The sequence below is a fragment of the Bombus bifarius genome, unplaced genomic scaffold, assembly GCF_011952205.1.
Source record: "Bombus bifarius isolate JDL3187 unplaced genomic scaffold, Bbif_JDL3187 scf7180000007996, whole genome shotgun sequence".
Lineage (NCBI taxonomy): Eukaryota > Metazoa > Arthropoda > Insecta > Hymenoptera > Apidae > Bombus > Bombus bifarius.
In genome coordinates this window covers 412,981-432,166 of record NW_022884376.1, presented here as the reverse complement: position 1 = coordinate 432,166, position 19,186 = coordinate 412,981, and the positions used below count along the sequence as shown (strand labels likewise).

The 19,186-nt window shown below is 42.5% G+C and overlaps 1 protein-coding gene across 12 annotated transcripts in view; it reads right to left on the bottom strand.

Annotated features, from left to right (window-relative positions):
- Positions 1–19,186, bottom strand: part of LOC117205875 (probable Ras GTPase-activating protein) — a 253,178-nt gene that overhangs the window by 149,084 nt on the left and 84,908 nt on the right. For all 12 annotated transcript variants that reach the window (XM_033444674.1, XM_033444675.1, XM_033444681.1 and 9 more), the window contains one exon: positions 6,614–6,726. In XM_033444674.1, coding sequence (XP_033300565.1) covers positions 6,614–6,726 — 113 coding nt within the window. The remainder of the gene's footprint in view (positions 1–6,613; positions 6,727–19,186) is intronic.

The window sequence follows — 19,186 nt, the reverse complement described above, 5'->3', positions numbered from 1 at the left end:
CGAATTCACGTTGGATTCCCTTTACGATCAACCGAAAGAAGGATAGGTCCTATCTCTAGCACCCTGAGTCACCGCGAAAGAGACTAACAAGAAGAGGCGAGAGACGAAAAAGAAGGGGTTCTCGCGCGCGTGTGTGCACGCCCTACGCTCTCGAACATCGCAAGACTCGTCCTCACCTTCCAAAAAAGGGAATATCGACTGACGACTGTCCGGGATAAGGGTCGACAGGGACGCAGACGAACAGGCACTTTCAGCCCCTTGGTTAAGACGGACGAGCTACATAGGCCAACTCGGTCGAATTTCGAATTTCGAATCCTCCGGCTCGACCCGAGTCGTCTCGTTTTCAGTAGTCGTTACGTTCTCGTACGATAAGCGGAATAAAAAGTCCCCAGGTTGGTCAGGTTGATTAAATAGAAAGCAAACTGCATAAAGCTCGTTCAGACTGCTAGTGAAAACTCGAAACGCTAGTGCGAATATATCTGTCTCCTCTTTGAACTACCGCATACTCGCAATTAGTGAAATTGTCTCTCTTTTTTTTTTTTAAAGGGAATTTTTGGCGTCGCGAAGGCCTACCTATACCGTAAGTATAATTGTAGCTCACAGACCTGCCCCAGCAAACAAGAAATGAAAACAAATAACAGGAGAGCAGGAGAGAGATAAAGTTGCAAAGACACGATTCGCTCGTTATCCAGAGTAGTCGGTATATACAGCTTCGTTCGATTCGAAGCAATCTTTTCAGAAGTTAAATTGCCCGTCAAAGATTCAACGATACTTCCTTAACCAAACGGTAAAGCGTAGAACCGGGCACTCGCATCCTCGTACGCAAGACATCGAGAGAAAAGAGAGAGGGGAGGAAGGGAGAGAGTCGCTGAATCAAAGGCACTCGGACAAAGACAGATAAGGAGCAAACTGCGAGGGAGGGAGAACGAGATAGCGAGATTTAATCACACCAGTCGTATTCCCCTCACGTCTTGAAAGGGACACGTTCGCAAAGCCAGACAGGAAAAGAAGGAAGGAAGGAAGGAAGGAAGGAAGGAAGAAAAGGAGGGAGGAAACTCGGAGAACGGGGGATACGATTTAATACAGAGACCCATTCGTTCACCCCTGGGGAACGATTCGAATGGAGAAGGTTGCATTTTTTACTCGCGTGCCGTTTGTCTTGTACGTGACGAGTATGAACATGAACGCGTCAAATTCAAAGAATTCAGACCCGGAAAGGAGAGGCACGCGCGGATTCTCGCTGGATCCGAGAAGAAATATCGCGACGCGCCTGTGTCCTCGATATCGTAGCACGTTTTAGCGCCTCTGGAATTGTTCGTGAGATATTTTCGGCGATTTCTCGGTTTCAACGTGGAAAGAGTTTAATTCGTTCGTGCGTGCGGATAATTTTTCGCGTTACGTGCAGTCGTTACGGGCCTGACTTCGTATATTTATTTATCCAACTGGAGAGAAGCTTCTACAAATATAGTCTCGTTATTTTTTAGACGGATCGTGTATAATTTACTTAATAATACCGTTACGATCGTTTATTCGCTACGCGATATAAGTTCTATATACGTTCGATATTTTCGTCCATTCTTTTCAAATCCTTATAATCCATACGTGTTAATCGGGTATATTCCGTAGTTCGGGTACGTATGTTCTATTTGCGTGCATTTTCTACTAGCATTTCCTCGGCTGATCGCGTACGAGTAAGAGCACCAGAGATCTTTGATCTTTGATCCGGCATCGAGAAATCCGCTACTAATAGACAGAGGCAAGACAATCCCCTACCTGTAACCTTATCAGACTTCGTAACACGAGGCAACAACAAAAGTAAAATCCCTAGGAATTACTAAGAAACCCCACAGTATACTCGCGCTTCGAATCCAATATCGAAGTCTTTCCATTGCGCATTGTTTGCTTTTATCTGCGCCAACCCATCCCAGTTCGCCGATCATTATCGTTAACACCTTAACACGCGGAAGAGAAACTTCCTACCATTCGCCGAACAACGATAAAATAGCAGATACTTTCGAGAAATGGAGATAACGTACGGAAGAAGAAATACGATACAAAATGCAGATAATGCCCGGTTTACGGTTTACTGTTTATTGGAAACCTGTAAAACTTGCATCAAGGAGGACTCTCATTGTATATTCGTATCGTATTCGTTATTCCTATTGATTTCTCGATTGAATTTTATGCATCGAAGATACGGTTAATCAACGGATTTTAATCGACGTGTTTGCTGAGAATCGTAAGTTGTAATTAAATCGTGCAATTCCTATGACGCGTGGTACGATGGTCACGTGGTCAGGAAACAAGTAAGCGTTCGTTTAAAACTTTCTCATCTTCGTCCTGATCGAGCGAAAGATCGCTTACTTCATAAAAATGCAATAAAAAGGAACCTACTTTGTCCGATAGCAACACAGCGTAAACGTTTCCCAAAGAAGAAACATACGCGAAATATTCAGCGCAAAACGATAAATGACATTTTTCTGTTCAGGAGTAAGACAAATTTTGTAATAACTTTAAGCTATCCAAAAAACGTTGCGGTAAGATCGTTTACATCGTGGAACCTAGAAAAATTCCCAACAAAGCTGTAACTATACCGTCCAAGGATTACGCGAAATTGCTAAACCGAAGAGATCTCCCACACGAGATAAATACCAGTTACAGGAATGACATCCGCTGAGAAATTCATAAAGCACAGTAACGGTACAATTAAGAACAAGCGAGACCATTAACTCGCAACTATTACAAAAATCTAAGAATCTTCGGTTTCGATGGAATCTAATTCATAGAACATCGAACTGCCGTGTTCGTAAAGCACAACGGTACTAGGCTGATCGTGCACAGGCTTTCTCTACTTGCTGACTATTCTATTCGGTACGACATGCGAGGAACCGTTTCAGAGATCCAGACAGCAGAAAGAGGAGAAAAGAACACACATGCGTCTGCACACGTACGAAAGTACGCCGTTAACCCTATTCCTTGAGGGCGAGTTCAGCATCGGATAACGAAGGGTCTCGTGTTCCTGAACCCCGCGAATGTGATTACAAGGAAGGAGAAAAGGACGTGAGCTGGGACAAGGCGAAAGAGAGTCTCGACGTCGGTTTTGATTTAGTAATAACAAGGGCTCGATCGTAGGGGGCGAACAGTTGCCAAAAAACGCGAGACGTTCGAAGAATCGACCGAGAAAGTCAGACACCGACGAAGGCAAAGGGAAAAACGTCGACCACGTCAGAGTGAAAAGTGTATTTGATACAGGCGTGGATGTTTACCGAGCGTGGAAAACGACGGACATCCTCACGGTATTACGTACGAGTTACGTACGACGTTACTGTTAAATAGATAGTACATTTGTATCGTACGTGTGAGAGTGAGGGAGCGCAGAGCGAGCAGACACGCGTGTGCATCCCTTAGAGTGTATGCGAGCGTCGCAAGACGACCCAGGTCTCCGTTGAGACAAAAGAGCGACTAGAAAGAAAAACAGCGGGCGAGTGAGTGTCTACTAGCCCTTCGGAGAGTAATCCACGTGTAAAGCTAAATTTAATTAACATGTAAATAAAGTTTAACTTTTTGTTCTCCCCAAATCCTCTCCTTACCTTAACGGTTACTCTTTTGTACATATCGGAGGGAAGCCTCGAGTAGATAAAGTAGAAAGAACGTTATATCCGGATGTTAGGGACGGGCATAATTCCGATAGGATCAGCGACTTTGCTTCGAAGAGATTTTATTACCTCTGGATGTGTCTACGATACGCTATACGTTGCTTGTGATTCATAAAAGTAACCAAGGTCGATAAATTTACGAAGGCTCTGAATTTTAACATTTTACTCGTGTTGACTGACCATCGTGGCACACGACAACGCAACTAAATAAGAATACATCCTGCGGAAGAAAAGAAGAAACGAGAAAACGAGGAAACGAAGAAGGGAAGAAAAGCTAAAAATAGGTGTTAAAACGAAACTAAAAGAACTCGGAAATTTTGCATTTTCAAAACGATTCGCCGACACGCTTAAATATTTTCTAACAACCGTACAACACGCTTTTTCCGTTCACTGGAACATCGACGGTACTAGTTACCATCGTAACTACCTTTCTAGAATATTTTCCCATTCTACTCGATAAAAGGAGACGTGCAAAAAACATTTTGCCGCGTGAAACAACGAGAGGAATGTGGACACGGAACTCTTCACGCCAAGAGTAATTACTCCGAAGAAGATTCGTTATCTGATTTAAAAAATTAGCCCATCTCGGAGGCAACGTGGTTTCAAGCAGTGCGATAAGTACTTTAAGACCTTGAGGGACAGAGAAAAAGAGATCGACGGATACGGGACACGTTTAGGGGACCTCGCCAACGACCAAAATGGATCCGCAACGAGAAATCTTCGTCGTTCCTCGGCTTCCACTTTCGTTCGTTCCACGAGAAATTATACGCCAACGAACAGATTCATACATGCTTGAGAATTTTTCCGTGTTATCTTCCCTCTATCTTCGCGGCTTCTTTCGCCTCCTGTTTTACCTTGAGATAAAGCTAAAGGATAGGACAAGAAGGAGAAGAAAGGTAGTCGACGTTTACCGTTATACCGCGCAATTGAGTGCAGCGGAGAAGGAACTTCAGAGTTCGTAAGTTGCAGCATAGATGGTAAGAAAAGAAAATAAGCTACAAGAAAACGCACGAAAACGCAAGAAAAGCAACGACAGTGGAAGTAACTCTGGCAGAAAGTTATTGGCTTAAGCAAGCTTCCATGCAAGCGGTCGCTTGTCTACGTCCAGAACAGAGAGCGGTTTGTGACAAAAGTTCGCAACGAAACTTAGATCGGGTTTCTTTCTCGCTCCCTGAAGGACTATGTTGCGTTTGCAACGCGGTGGCTGCAATAAGGCGAACGCTTAACGCGAACATGTTCTGCGGAGCGCGCGAGCGGAAGCGGAAACGTCGACGTCTAAAAATACGTACTCGCGTCCGCAAGAATATACGCAGATATATCGTTTTCCTTTCTTTCGTTCCCAGTCGATCAAGGTGCGCGACCATCGACTATATCCGTCGCTCTCTTTCGACGTTCCTGACCAGCAAACGTTGCAAGGATTGATAAAAAGAAAAAGACAAATTTCAAACGAGAACCTCGAGGAATTTTTAAAAGGTCGTTGACGTACGAATTTCGATTTGTAAATAGCCGGCAACCGCTTTCAGTTGCAGGCCTTCCATAATTTTGGTGGAGATTAGCGGAGAAGTCTCGAAAGTAATTGGCTGTGCAAACGTCAGGCTGTGTATAAACTTGCTGATCGAATTAGAAGCTGGCCATCCCTTTGCCATTCCAAGCGTACGATCAAACGCAACTCGGCCTCCTTCCGTAGCGCACGATACAGAACAAGGGAGAAACACGGTAGAGACCGATACGCGCACGATTTTCCTATACTAAATTTTCATTAAATCCCCTGGCTACCTACAGACTGCAGGATATACACAACTTTCGACCCGATTAACTCGCTACCGTTGCGTCGCGTCGCGTCGCGTCGTTCGCCCGGCGATATCTTCTCGGCTCTTAGACGAATCCCGAGAAGGGGAATCGTTTGTTTTATCGGAGTGTCGATCATTTTGTGCCATGACTGCTCGGCCACACAAGTCGTCATCTTCCAAGAAGCGTCCTATTTCATTCCTCGACGCCTCTCGACGTCTGTTTATCGTCTCTCGCTATATGTACTCGCCGGCCGCTTTTGGGATATCGTTCGCTTCGTAAAGCCGATACCGCTGACATGCGTGAACGCGATAAAACGCGCGGTACTTCTGCGAGTAAACGTCGATACCGAACAACTCTGAACGACCATGGCGTTGCTTACCCCCCCCCCCCCCTCTAAATATGTTAATTGTAAGTATAACTTTCGGATTACGGCCGCCAACGTTCCATCGTTATTCCGACAATTCGCTTCGGGCCAGAGATACGTTGCTCGAACGCGTAATTCGCGAATTAGGCGAGCTACCGATTCTGCGAATCGAGTTTCGCGTTTCGAGTTTCGAGCAAATTTGAAAGCAGTACAAATCGTGCTAGTACGTATCGAAAAACCATCGATTTAACATCGAAGTGATTTTAATCGTAAGATTTTTTCTTTTCTTTCGAAACAACGCTGTTTGCTAAAAAATTAACTTAATTGAATTAACTTAATTAAATTTTTACTCCTCGAAACAGGATTAATATCGAAATCACAAGGATAAATAAAAAATTTGTAAACTACCGTACAAATATCGTAATTATGTGGTAGCACGAGAATATCTCTTAACGTAGTTCTATACACATTGTGTATAGAATTGAAATGCAGTAAGGCTACGATTGCCAAAATCAATATATAGACAGAATAATAATCGAACGATAGAACGATTTGCGGTAGAATAAAATTAAAAGATAATAGAATAGCAAATACGTTTTTAAGAACGAACAAGTTTATTGCAGGCGATAGGTTTGCGAATACTAGCAATGCCAATGACGTGATGCGTTCGTGCGCCGCTTCTTACGGATCGCGATAAAGGAAAGGGAGGCTGGCTAATCCGGCCGAATTGGGCAGCGGGCTTTTCGCTATCGAAAGAAGATAGAAGGAATATTAGGAAAGAAAGAGAAGGTGTGCTACTCACTGCCATATCCTCGCTTCTGTAAGCCGTGAGGGTCTGTTCGTCCTGGAGGAGGACGCAGTAACAAGGTTCCCAGCACGCCTCGGCAGCGGCTTCGCCAACGCAGCATTCAGCCTCTGGAAAAATAAAAAGTAAAGGAGATTGTGACGGACGAGCAAAGTTGCCAGAGTTCGGACGGTGGGCATCGTGGCCACGCCGCGAGAATAAAATCAACGCATCGGCCAGCGACGATACGAATAATAGGAGCCGCGTCGATTATTATCTCCGTGGACGGGCATAACGGCGCAACGGTGCAACAGGAAGGGCGACGCGATCCCTGCCCGCGGCCAACGATCGATAACGATCGATAATTCTCGCGTTCGTTCGAAACGTCGCGTCCGCTGAAGACGCGAATCCAACCGGAGACTCGTCGTCTCAACTTTCAAGGATTATCCTTAGGCTAGGTGCACGCCAACGATACAGTGTGAAATACGTTGGAAATTTCTATTCAGAGGCCAAGTTCGATTACAAAGGAAAAGTTTCCGTCTACCTTGTAAATTTACTCTCAGAGTGAAAGCTCTTTCTCGTAGTTTCAGCTCGTAATTCGTACGCGCGTGTTAGCGAATTATATTCCATATTTAACCTCATTACTCGAAACGTGTTTGGATTGCGTTACGCAACTAGACGGCCGTCACGTGGAACGATCAAGGGTTCGAATACGCGCAAGGGCCAGGAGGCGATCGTCGTCATCTGGAAGCCGTGCCCATGGCAGACCTCTAAATGAATTACCTAATTTCGAAATCGTCCTGTCCCTAAGGAGCTGTCGCGTCGCCCAGTGACTATTTTATTTCTATCGGGTACCTGGAATTTTCGCGAAATATTCATTACAAACAAAAGTTACAAGTGTCCTGGAAGAATCGAAGATAAAGAAATGTCGTGAGAGGTTAACGAGCCGACTAATTCACCATCACGCGAATCCTGGTCATACGCCTACGCTTATATATTATACCGAACAGATCGCTTTGCCGATAAAGCTGCTAATCCAGCAGATTCATAGAGAAATTACAGCTGCGATATTCTCTACAGCTTCTCACGCTCGTTAGCGAAGCAACGAAAACGATCGACGATCGGAAAACAATTCGCGATATAACTTCTTTGGCATGGAAGATTGTGTAACGCGAGTGGAAACATTCAAAATTAATTCCAAACCATCGAAATTCAACGTAAATATCAAAGTGTTACGTACTTGTACGTACGTCCAGATCGATTCCCAAAAAGAACGAAGCACGACTTAACCCTGAGAAATTTCAAATCGAAGAAACTATTTTTAGAGGAGCATACACGTATGAAAAGAAAACGCTTCGGAAACCGATCGAATCGCCCCGAGAAATTTTTGCGCCGTGGTAGCTTTGGAAGAAAAACAGCGTTGAGTGAAAACAGGCAACGCGTGCTCAACGCTAATCCGGTCGCAAAAGAGTAACACAAAGTGCCCTGTGAATCGAAGTGAATCGTGAACGCGCTCATCGTCTCGGGCTGAGGGCTGAACAAATATCGATTCGACGTTCCAGACGCGGCAAAACTGTTTCTTCCTGCGGAGTGCTCGCACACGAACTGCGGATTACAACCGCAGCCGCGCGTGGCTGCTGCTTCGAATGCAGCTTTTCCGAGCCATTTGGAAGCACAATTTTTTTACGATCCGTGCTTTCTTCCTTCCATTTCTTTCTGAGATTTCGATTGGAATACACGATCGAGGCAACTGAATCACACACTGAGAAAATGAACGACAGTCGCAAATGCATATTTCACGTTTATATTCTTCGCGCGATTTTTACCAACAATCTTCGCAAAACTTTGACTATCAACTGCCAAGGAATCGCTGCTCGACGCAAAACGCAAGAATCACCTTTCTCCCATTGAAATATCAGAAATAATCCAGACCAACTGATCTACCAACCTCTACGTATATGTATATATATTCTATTATAATTCATCGTTCTCCACGGGGAGTTCTGTATCTACGGAAAATAACGCAAAAATATTCATAGAGTCTACCTTGCACCAAACACCCTATTTTCAAACACAGATAAATATGGTTGCACGGTAGAAAACCTGCTTCCAGATTGCTTATCATTGTACGGAAAAGCCACGCTAGATTACGAACCGTTGTCATTTTTATACGTCCAGACCAGGTTGTTCTTTTCTCCGGCCACCGCGCCGCGCTATCCCGTCCTGTCTCAAACATCCTGGGGATTTTTGCTTCCTCAACCAGCTATTACGATATTCACATCCCCGCGTAACTACGTGATCTCATCCTATCATCCAGATCTATATATATCGCAAGCGAAAGGTTTCCCGTACTTGTTCACCTTTTTTCCTTCCATCTCTTCCCCCCCCCTTTCCTCTCTCTCTCTCTCTCTCTCTCTCTCCTTTTCCGCCAAGATTCCTTATTCCTCGGCGTGTATTTTTCAAGTATTAAAATTCTGGACCGTGTACTTTTTCGCCAAGACCCTCAAAGGGGTCGATCGACGAACGCATAAATGAGATTCCCAGCGGGTCTCATTCTCGCTTTTTTCTTTCTTCTAGCGCAGCGTCTTTGTATCAGCGCGACGCGACGCAACGGTTATCCATTCCACGCAGCTCGAACGTGAAAAAGCGTACAAGTCGCATCCATATGGATGGCAGGGCAACGAATCCTCGAATACGAGAGGCAGACAGTGTACGATGCTCGGTGATAGCGGAAAAGTCGAAGCCGTCGTAAGGTCGTGTTCGAACGATTACGATGACGAATGCAGCGGCGTAAGGGCTTTTGGATGCCTGGCCAAACGCCAGGGAACCTCTTTGCACAAGTTCGTCGGTAATATTCGTCTGGAATCCTTAATCCGGCTAAACGTCCCTTTTAATCATCGACTTGGCGAAAGATCGGCCGAAACACGTAACAACGTGAACATTTCGAATCGAAGATGACGAACGTCGAGATATTCTGGAACGAGCGAAATGTTAAACGAGCGAACGATCGGCGAGCGGAGTAAGTTGTTGGTGTAAAATAAAAGTTTCCGCGATATTATCCGATAACCACCGAATCGATCCACGAATAGGCTACCTCAAAGTTACGTTGCTCTGATCGAACTAGCCGAGTTTTTCATGTGACGCAGGTGTTGCACCAGTGTAGGCATCGTGTAACGATGTACAATATGGTGTAATGTGGGCTCGTGGTAGTCGTAAAGACATCAAGATATTTCTCTGCGGACGTTACGTACAAGGGACCGCAACGCGAAATATTATACAGTTCTGTATCGGTAAACGGTAATAGCGTCGGGATACCAACTCCAGACCAGACTGTGCACTGCTCTTGCATACGAAAGTTATTGCCTTAAATCGACGCGTTATTTTCGTTCTAACCGGTACTTGTTTCTTATATTTCGGGAAAACGAGCTCAAAGGCTATATTATAAGACAATTTTTGGTAACGCACGACTGAAATTCGTTATCCATAGTATCCGTTCCGACGTAAAAATCTAGAATTTTAATTTAGAGTTTGTTAGGATGTCATTTAGTTATTTGCACATGGAAATATTCAAGTTCCGTGTAATATACGATGCAAAAATTACAGTTTATTCAGAATATTTAACAGCGAAGTTGAAATTGAATTTGCTCCAATTAAAGAAGAATAAAATTTTTGAAATATCTGAAACGTTCCTGAGAAGAACGGAAGCGCGCGATTGTTGCTAGGGAAATATTCTATAGAACTGCTCCGAAATATCGTACAATACGTCACGTACATTCCGACTACGCGTACGTCTTTCCTTTCGCAGTATCCGACTCTTTCATCGCATTTTTATCGTCGCACATAACCCATGCACGTATTACGCGATATTCCTACGGGACTTTTAGACCGCTCGCAATAAATTCCAATTTCACCGCCTTTTATCCCTATCTACCTAAACCTGATATATTCGCATTTTCGAAGCTTTTCTTACGTGGAAAGCGGCTATTTCGGAAAATTATATAGTTTCAGATATATCGCTAGCAATTTTTCATCGACAAATCAGCCATTTTAGTTTACCTAATATCACAGATTCACAGATTTTACCACTCGTCATGCTATCACCGCCCGTTTCCCTGTTACACATATATCGTATTTCTCATATGCACGATTCGGTAAACTCGCTCGTACCATGTTGGCGTCGCCTCCAGAGCTACGGGAAAGAGGATCAAGTAGACGAGAGTAGGACGAGTGAGATGAGGCGGACAGGTAAGAGGTCCTCGTGCTTCTTCGTTCTCGAGACCGTGTTCGTGTCGAAAACGCGAAACGGAGTAACCATGGAGAGCAGTCTCGCGCGTGTTTCTTCCCAACATCGAGATTGCTTCGTACGATCCTCGTTAGAAACTCGCTGGACCTGGCTAGTTCGTTACCGACCGATCTTATCTGTGGCGAGCCGTTCTTTCACGAGGCTCTTTGGCCCGGCTTTCTTCGCCGTGGACCGCTTCTCTTTTTCCCATGTATCAACGCTTAACGCGGTCCATCCGTTAATTAATAATCAGAAGCACGTAGTATCAACGCGTCGATAAATCCTTTGACAGTAGTATGGAGGCGAGAAAATTCAATGTCGCGTAACTAAAAGACGAGCGAATGGTTATGTCGGTACATGTCCACCATCCATCGTTATTCATAGTTATGTATATTCTAAACTTTATCGTGACGCCCAGGAATCCCATAAATAAATAAATATTTTCGCAGAATGCAATTTCAGATTTCACGCGTCTTCCGATCACGAAAAATATAATTTTATTTTATAGAAATTCATCGATTCGTCGATAAATTTGTCTTTTAACTAGAATCTTCCTAGCTCGGCCAGTTAAAATCCTTTCTAATCTTGAAACTTCTAAGCAACTTTTACTTCGTACTTCTTCGACATAGTCGCAAAGTAAATTACAACGGGTAACAATTTCGTCTAGAGAGACCCCTGGCTGTCGACACTAGTCAAAACATAGCTACGAATGCTAAAAATAGATTCTTAAACTCCTTAGATAGAATAATTCTAGGTTAATCGTATGTTTAAGAGGCAACGACTGCTCCATACAACGAAGTTCCAGAGAAAATCGCGTGGCTAGTTAATAAAAAGTGGCGTGACAGGACATCATACGCCGTATTTAACGACATTCGATTCAAGGGGACGACATATGGTACAAAACAGTAGCGTTATAGGTGGAAAACGTTAAAAGCTGGTTCGCAATTTAAACAGATTGGATATGTATAATTAATCGGTAGTCGGCAGAGCATGGAAATAACAGGACGTAGAAAAGACAACTGTCAACGTTCCAGGTGAAACCATAGCGAAATGAGTTATCGATACAACTTCCACTGAAAGCTGCGGTTAGAGAAACGAGCTGAACGCTGGTAATTTTGCTTTCACAAAAAACAAATTTCTAGTTAATTCCTTCTAATTACCCTGAATAACGAACGACGGTATAATTTCAGCATTGTATCGCACGACGTAGTAATTCTATGTTTTCTCTAATGTTTCTGGTCTTGACAGTTTTGGTCGTCTGTTTTTAATTCCTAGAATAGTGGTGCTGGTAGTAGTAGCGGTAGTAGTAGCTTTATCGAACACAGAGCTACATAAACAAAAGTTGATTAAGCTAAAAAGGTAAAACCGAATTAATCGAAATAATGTTTCGTTACTGCTTCAGGTTTTAGGGCCAATCAAAGTTTTCAAGTAAAAACAAATAAATGATAAATACCTATCAAGAAAAGCGTAAAAAGTCATCGAAAATCCTATACCTGTCGATATACAATTTTTTGTCGTTGTCGCATTAACGTTTCATTCGTTCGAAACGGAAACGAATTGAAGGGAAAAAATGTTATCGCTTTTTAATTAAGCATTGCTTGCTTCAGGGAGCAGTGCGATAGGTAGATCGTTCGAATAATTACTTTTATTATGCGAATATTTTGCATTTCCTCGCTGCCAAATACGTAAACTGTAACTTTTGATGTTAAATATCTGACGAAACATCTCGTTATTAAAGTAATTTAAATTTCTATTTGAGAAATTCACTTTTCTATTTCAGCGATTATGCGTCATTCCCATAATCAAATTCTACTTCATGGTTCGTTACTATGAAACATAAACTATGCAGCGGCACTCATGAGCGCGGCATTATCCCAAGAGAAAATTCCACTTCTACTTTTCTACGTCACAAACCAACGTGTAATTGTTACTTTCAGTGTTTAGTCGGTAGTTTTCTGTGTCGCAAATCAACACGCATTTATCCCGCATTCTCTATCGCCGTCGACGTACAACGCTTCGTTGCTGTTACATATGTGCCGTGTATCGATGATTTTCAAAATTTGAAGAGATGTAAATTTAAATAGTATTTAAATAACAAATAGTTTGCTTGAATACTATTTGTCTCTTCTTCTAAATGACCAACAGGAAACAAATTCTTCGCATCACATACTCTCGCTCTCCTTACATCAACGATAAACACAACTTACGGCGAAGATAAATTAGAGCGAAAGGAAAGAAGGGACTAACGTTCCAGACTTTGAGAGCATTTGGTTAATCAAGTGCGACGCAACGATATAGTCACACGCACAAATGGAAATGACAAAAAGGGGAAAAAAGGAACGCCGTATCGACTGGAGAAAAAATAATCGAGTCCAAGGCTTAAATAATCGCGATGGAATTCAATTAGGTCACAAGGCTGTCTGTCGGTTCTTTTCGCTATTAGCGAGCAAGGCAGAGAATATCGGACTTTCGTGAATACTCCAATTTCTCGGAGTCTACAAATTAACGAGGATTATAACTGCAGCTTTATCCAACAGATTAATCGCGACGAATTCCTTTCGGCGTTCGCTCGCGATAACTCGTCGGAGAAAACCGCGACTCTTTCAATTATCGAACAAGTTTCCCGAGAGAGATACATACTGCTACTCTTCGCTTAACTCGTCCCACTGAGCTCGATCTAACCTGACGTCATAAACTTTCCACGGGACGCGTTCCTGATGCTGATACTTCTTAAGGGCGTAAACAAGTTAACTCGAGTATATATCGATTTTTCAGGATTAACAATCTTGAAGAGACATTCCGTTGACTTGTTGCTTATGACAGAATTTGTTTCTGACAGAATCCTGATCGATAGAGCGAGTGGATTACAAGGAGTATATAATACGTAGATAGGGCGAATATATTCCGCGCCAAGTCACGATACAAAGAACGAAGAGGAAGGTAAGGGTCGTAGCACGACCGAGAAAAAAAGCTATTTCCGAGTAACGATCGATCCGAGAATGTTAGGGAATAGTAAACCGCATTTAGAATTTTAGAACCTTTGTTTCTTTCCCACTTAATGGTCGAAGACGTGCTATGAATTCGAGATTTCCGAAGGGCAATTTCCAGATATATGTAACGGTACGAGTTGCCGAAGTTTGTGACCCGAAGGAACACGGAGACCCTTCCAAAAGATCGGATATCTTGCGTCAGTCCAGGTATCGGCCCACCTCCACCCAGTGAATGGACGCAAGGAGCACGTAGCAGAACGGTAGCGACACTCGGGATGACGTTGATCGGAAAATTAAGAAAATTGAGAATTTGACGCTACAGCTGTAACGCTAAAATCGATCACGCTTAACAGATAACAGGCGTACTTAAGCGAATCGAGTTAAACCGGTTCGGTTTTATTCAATTTTGCCGCTTTCAATTGTATCTGGTTTTCAATCGTCCCTCCTATCGCGTTAAACCGTCGTGTCATAGGAAATCACGTACACTTCGCGATATCAACAAGATCGGCTTTACAAGCCCTCCTCGACTCGGCATTCTTTTTTGGCCGGCCCATTCGCGAACAAGCCGAATGTACGAAGGATCAAAAGCTCTTCGGGGTTTTGAAATTGCAAGATTAACACGTTTTACAGGAAGAGATGAAACGTAAAAGGCGATACACATAAAAGGACAGGATTTCCTTGAACCGAGCTGCACGCCTCTTGTTTGCCATAGCGTGATGCAAACTAATCGCGAAATAGGTTGCACGAGGATAATTGCATGCAGGAAGAAGGAACAGTCGCTAACACGTTGTTAATTATATTCATGCAACGACATTACGCAGTAACGATCGCGCGTTCGAAGGATAAAAAACAGGGATGCGCTAGAAAATAATTTATGGACGGTTATGCTGTCAATTACGCTTGCCAATCGTAACGGATAGTCCTAAGAACCAGTATGCGACTCGTGTTTTACTGCCGATTTGGTAGATGGAGAAACGGTCAAAATATACCCGCCATAAACGGGACGTTAAGCCCCGAACAATTTCCTGCTTTTAATGGACCCGCCATCGGCGAGTGCTGTTCATTTCGAATAATTAATTCTTGGCGTGACTTCGTTTCGCTAGATTCATCCCTCCGAACCTCTCTTCGGATTACGCGAACAGCTCTCTTGAGATTTCTACATATTCGGATCCGCGTGTGCGCCAGACATATCACGAATTTTAGCATTTTCGCAATGAATACGTTGTTTAGAGGTGGTCGCACATCGACGACGGATAAATTACGAATAATGAAAATCTGTTAGAGCGGCAATTGAATTTTTCCATTCTACTCGTTCTTCAACATTCTGCCATTTCACAAATTCTTTTCACAAAATTGTACAACAAGTGGGATATAAGTTTGCACGATGAATACGTAATTTTACGGAAAATGGAATACCAAAAATTCAAATTATCTGCCAACAGAAAATGGAACAAGCTTTTGAAAATAGAGGAAACATTTAAGTTTATAAGCTGTCGATAAATCAGAATAAATTACGATAAGAGCGATGTTACGTCGTGGGCTTTTGAACGTGATTATACGCGGTGCAAACGGACTAACGATCCCATTAAATAAATAATTAAATAATCAAAGGAAGAAATTAAACCGAATGATATTGGCCTGCGTGAAACGCAAATTGTATCGCTGCAGCTGACACTTCCATTAGAAAAGCATGCGTTCCCGTTGCACTTGCAACTGCAACGACAATCCGCGACACTCGGGCTCATACTCGAAACGAGAGCAACGCGCTATAATCGAATCGGGATTTTCCGCTTATCGGATCCGCTGTTTCATCCAGTAAGTAATTTTACGAGGATGTCGATTTGTCTTTCTTGATGTACGTTACATCGCGAGAAAATACAAATAACATCGATATTGAAACGTGTCATTTTGTGAATATCGCGATATGCTTAGAAAAGAATTTATAATTATCGCAACAGTTATACGTATATTTGCATATTTATATGCCGTGAAAAACGAGAATACTGTTGCTGACAAAGCGCTCGGTTTTTATTTTTTTTTATTTTTACTAGCCAATTACGTTGTTATTATTATTGGTATTATTCGTGCCACCTTCCAACGATCGTACATATACATATTGAAGATACAAATAGTAAAGTTTTATTCCACGCAGGTACTGCACAATTACGACCGAGTGCTAATTGTTTCAGTGCACGATCATACTCGAAAAACAATAGATTTTATCTTCGCTGCGCACATACATCCGCGACGTATACAACGCACTTAAATATCCATTCCAGAATATATCTATTATCCTAACGAGTATAAGTAACTTGCAAACTCTCTTTCTTAGCATTCTGTACTTAGGCGGAGAAATCGTTTATATGAAAAGCGAGGAACCTAATTTTACCTAGAAAGCTAGAAGTCCAACTTTTAAATAAAATTTAATCGACGTTGAAACGAGAGCGAAATCCTGCGCTTTATCTAACGATAAATTATTCTGGTGTTACAGTTTAATTCTTGGCAGCTACTCCATCGTTTTTAGCTCTTTACTCTTTACTCTTTGACACTGACTGACTCATCCACTCGCTCTTTCATTGTACCGCACTCTTACAATTATCACACGCATACCACATATCGCATCACGCTCGTACCATATATCTTCGTATATCTGAAACCACACGTACGTGCACGTGTACCTGTACATATCTAAATGTACGTTCCACTTGAAATTGATCATCAACTTCAACAGGTATACAATCTCTTTTGCGTTATCCGAAGCATTTGTTATTTCGGTGCAATGGCAGAGAGGATCGGTCATCGACGCTCGATATACGCAAGTTCGTTCACCTCTTTCGGTGGAAAATAACTACGATAAAAATATACGAACCTTTCGCAAATGTAACGATCACGAGTACTTGTCCTGTAGTTTCTATCGACCAACAGATACGAGAAATGGACAAGAAAATCTAAGATCGAATTAGAGCTCGTGGAAAATTCTCGGGAAAGTTGTTAAATCCAAGAATTTGGGTCAGTTCGATTTATTTCAAGCATTGGTAGATCACGGATAACGTGATATCGGATATCTGCCACCGCGAAGAAGAGCAACGCGAACGTCGTCGCTATTTCTCCGATCTGAAAATACAGACTCGAACAGAGTAGTTAAATAAGACACACGACTTTGCGATAATGTTCGTTCGTGTTGGTGAAACGCTACTCGGTTTACGTGGCGTTCGAACTGGTTTCCGATCTATGTACGTAATATCGTCGGCATAATTCAAAGTTCTGCAAGTCACAAGACCGTCTTAGAGATGTCATACGTTCGATACGTCATGCGGAAAGTAGATATTATATAAGTTATCGTAAAGGAAGCGTTCTAATTTCACATCTAAAGTTCGTGTCAACTATAGATCGATCGTATACGTTACATCCATTATTATATTGCATTACATTCTTGTTTTACGGACACGCAGTTCTCGTACGATCTTAGAACGTGGTGTAATAAGTCGACATAGATTTATTTTTCTTTAGAAGATAATCGCGATTTCGTCTATTATACCGAAAACTTTTCGCTTATTTAAAGACGTTTGCAATTTTTAGGGTTTCGGTCAACACTGAATAATTAATATATATTGGTATCGTTTCAATGCTACGAAACTATAGCAAACAACTCTATTAAAAGTAGAAGAAATCGTGGGAACTAACATAAAAATATTTCACGGTTCGTAACTGAAACTGTAATTGCATTCTATCCTATCCAAGTCCACCCAAGTTCGAGTTTAAAATCGCGTTTACTAATTATTCTGGAGACAATCAACGACGGTCGGTTCGGATCGGTTCTTTCCATTTGCGAAGACAAATCGCAATCGCTCAACGGTGACGCTATAATTATCGCACTAACGTTTTTAATTACCCGCACGAACGAGCTCGACATCGACCTTTTCGTTCGGTGCGAAGCTAGACTTATAACGAGAGCAACGCTTTCTGTCACGTTGGAAACGAAGTTTCTGAATATCGTGATACGAGCTCGGTTAATAGAGTTCGACGAATCGATCGTCTATTCTATCCCTCCATGATTTATCTTTTCAATTTTGTCCTCTCCACGAACATGCAAAACAATAACTTTTCGACGATAACTGTATGAAATAAGAGTAAAATACGAAAGTGAATTTGAACATCTGACGATACGTACGTTATAATTAGAAGTCGTCGTTCCGAACACGTAATAAAAAGGCACGCGTATTTATGCTCACGGAGCTACTTGCGATAAAAATGTTTCACGAACGTTATATAAAAACTCGTAATAACGATAATAATGTTAACAGATTAACTTAGAAGATAAACGCGTCTAAGGTGGACCATTAAGAAAATTTCACATAACGCGGTAAAATTAGAAAAGTAAATAAAGGGGAACTTTGCTGATTTCTATCTACTATCGCTACGACGGAATAATAAATCGATTGAATTTTGAACTCGGCGTCAATTTTATAAATCATTATATCGAAGCCTTTGATCGAAAACCACTCGGCTGTCATTAACGATTGACGATAACCACGCATTGCATTATAAAAGCAAAATAAATTGTACAATTTTATCGCTAACGAACGATCGATCGATTAAAGAAACGTAAGAATTATTACAATCCATAAGAGACTTCCCGTCTTGACTGTCCACTGCGACCGCTGTCACATATATAGTATTACGAACTCTTTCACGAGCAAGGAAATATCAAGAAAGTATCAATCTCTTCCCGTTTCTAGTCGTCGTCGTCGTCGTCAAACGTAAACAGAGGTTTTCCCATTGATCAGATTCTACGAAGAAGCGAAGGCTTTAAATAAAACGCGATCGCTAGAATCGAACGACTGGATTACCCGGCACGGTCACTACCCCTACGTACTACATACTCGTTCTCGACTCATGAAGCCTGCGTTACACTCTTGATACCTGGAGCAGCCGGCAAAGCACGTATACAGAGACGCGTAGAGAAGAAAATTGTCCGCGTGCAACTGCGTAATGAAAGGAGAAAGGAGGACGGATCGTGGTAGAAAGGACGCGACTTATTTACCTACATCGATTTATTGCGATCGAAGAGATTATATCTGCGGGCAGCGTTCCCGCCGGTGCTACATGTTACATCCACGCTGAATCACGATTTAATTGGTCCCCACCGAGAATCGATCACCCGAACCGTTCATTCCCGATCCTGGTTCTTACGATCCTCGCGAGTGTTCGTTTTTCTTCGCGGTCGTGCCGGTATGCGGTAGCGAAGTGATACGAAAATACGAATAACGCGCAAATTACGGTTGGCTAATGCGAGAGAATTATCTCGTCGGTACGAAA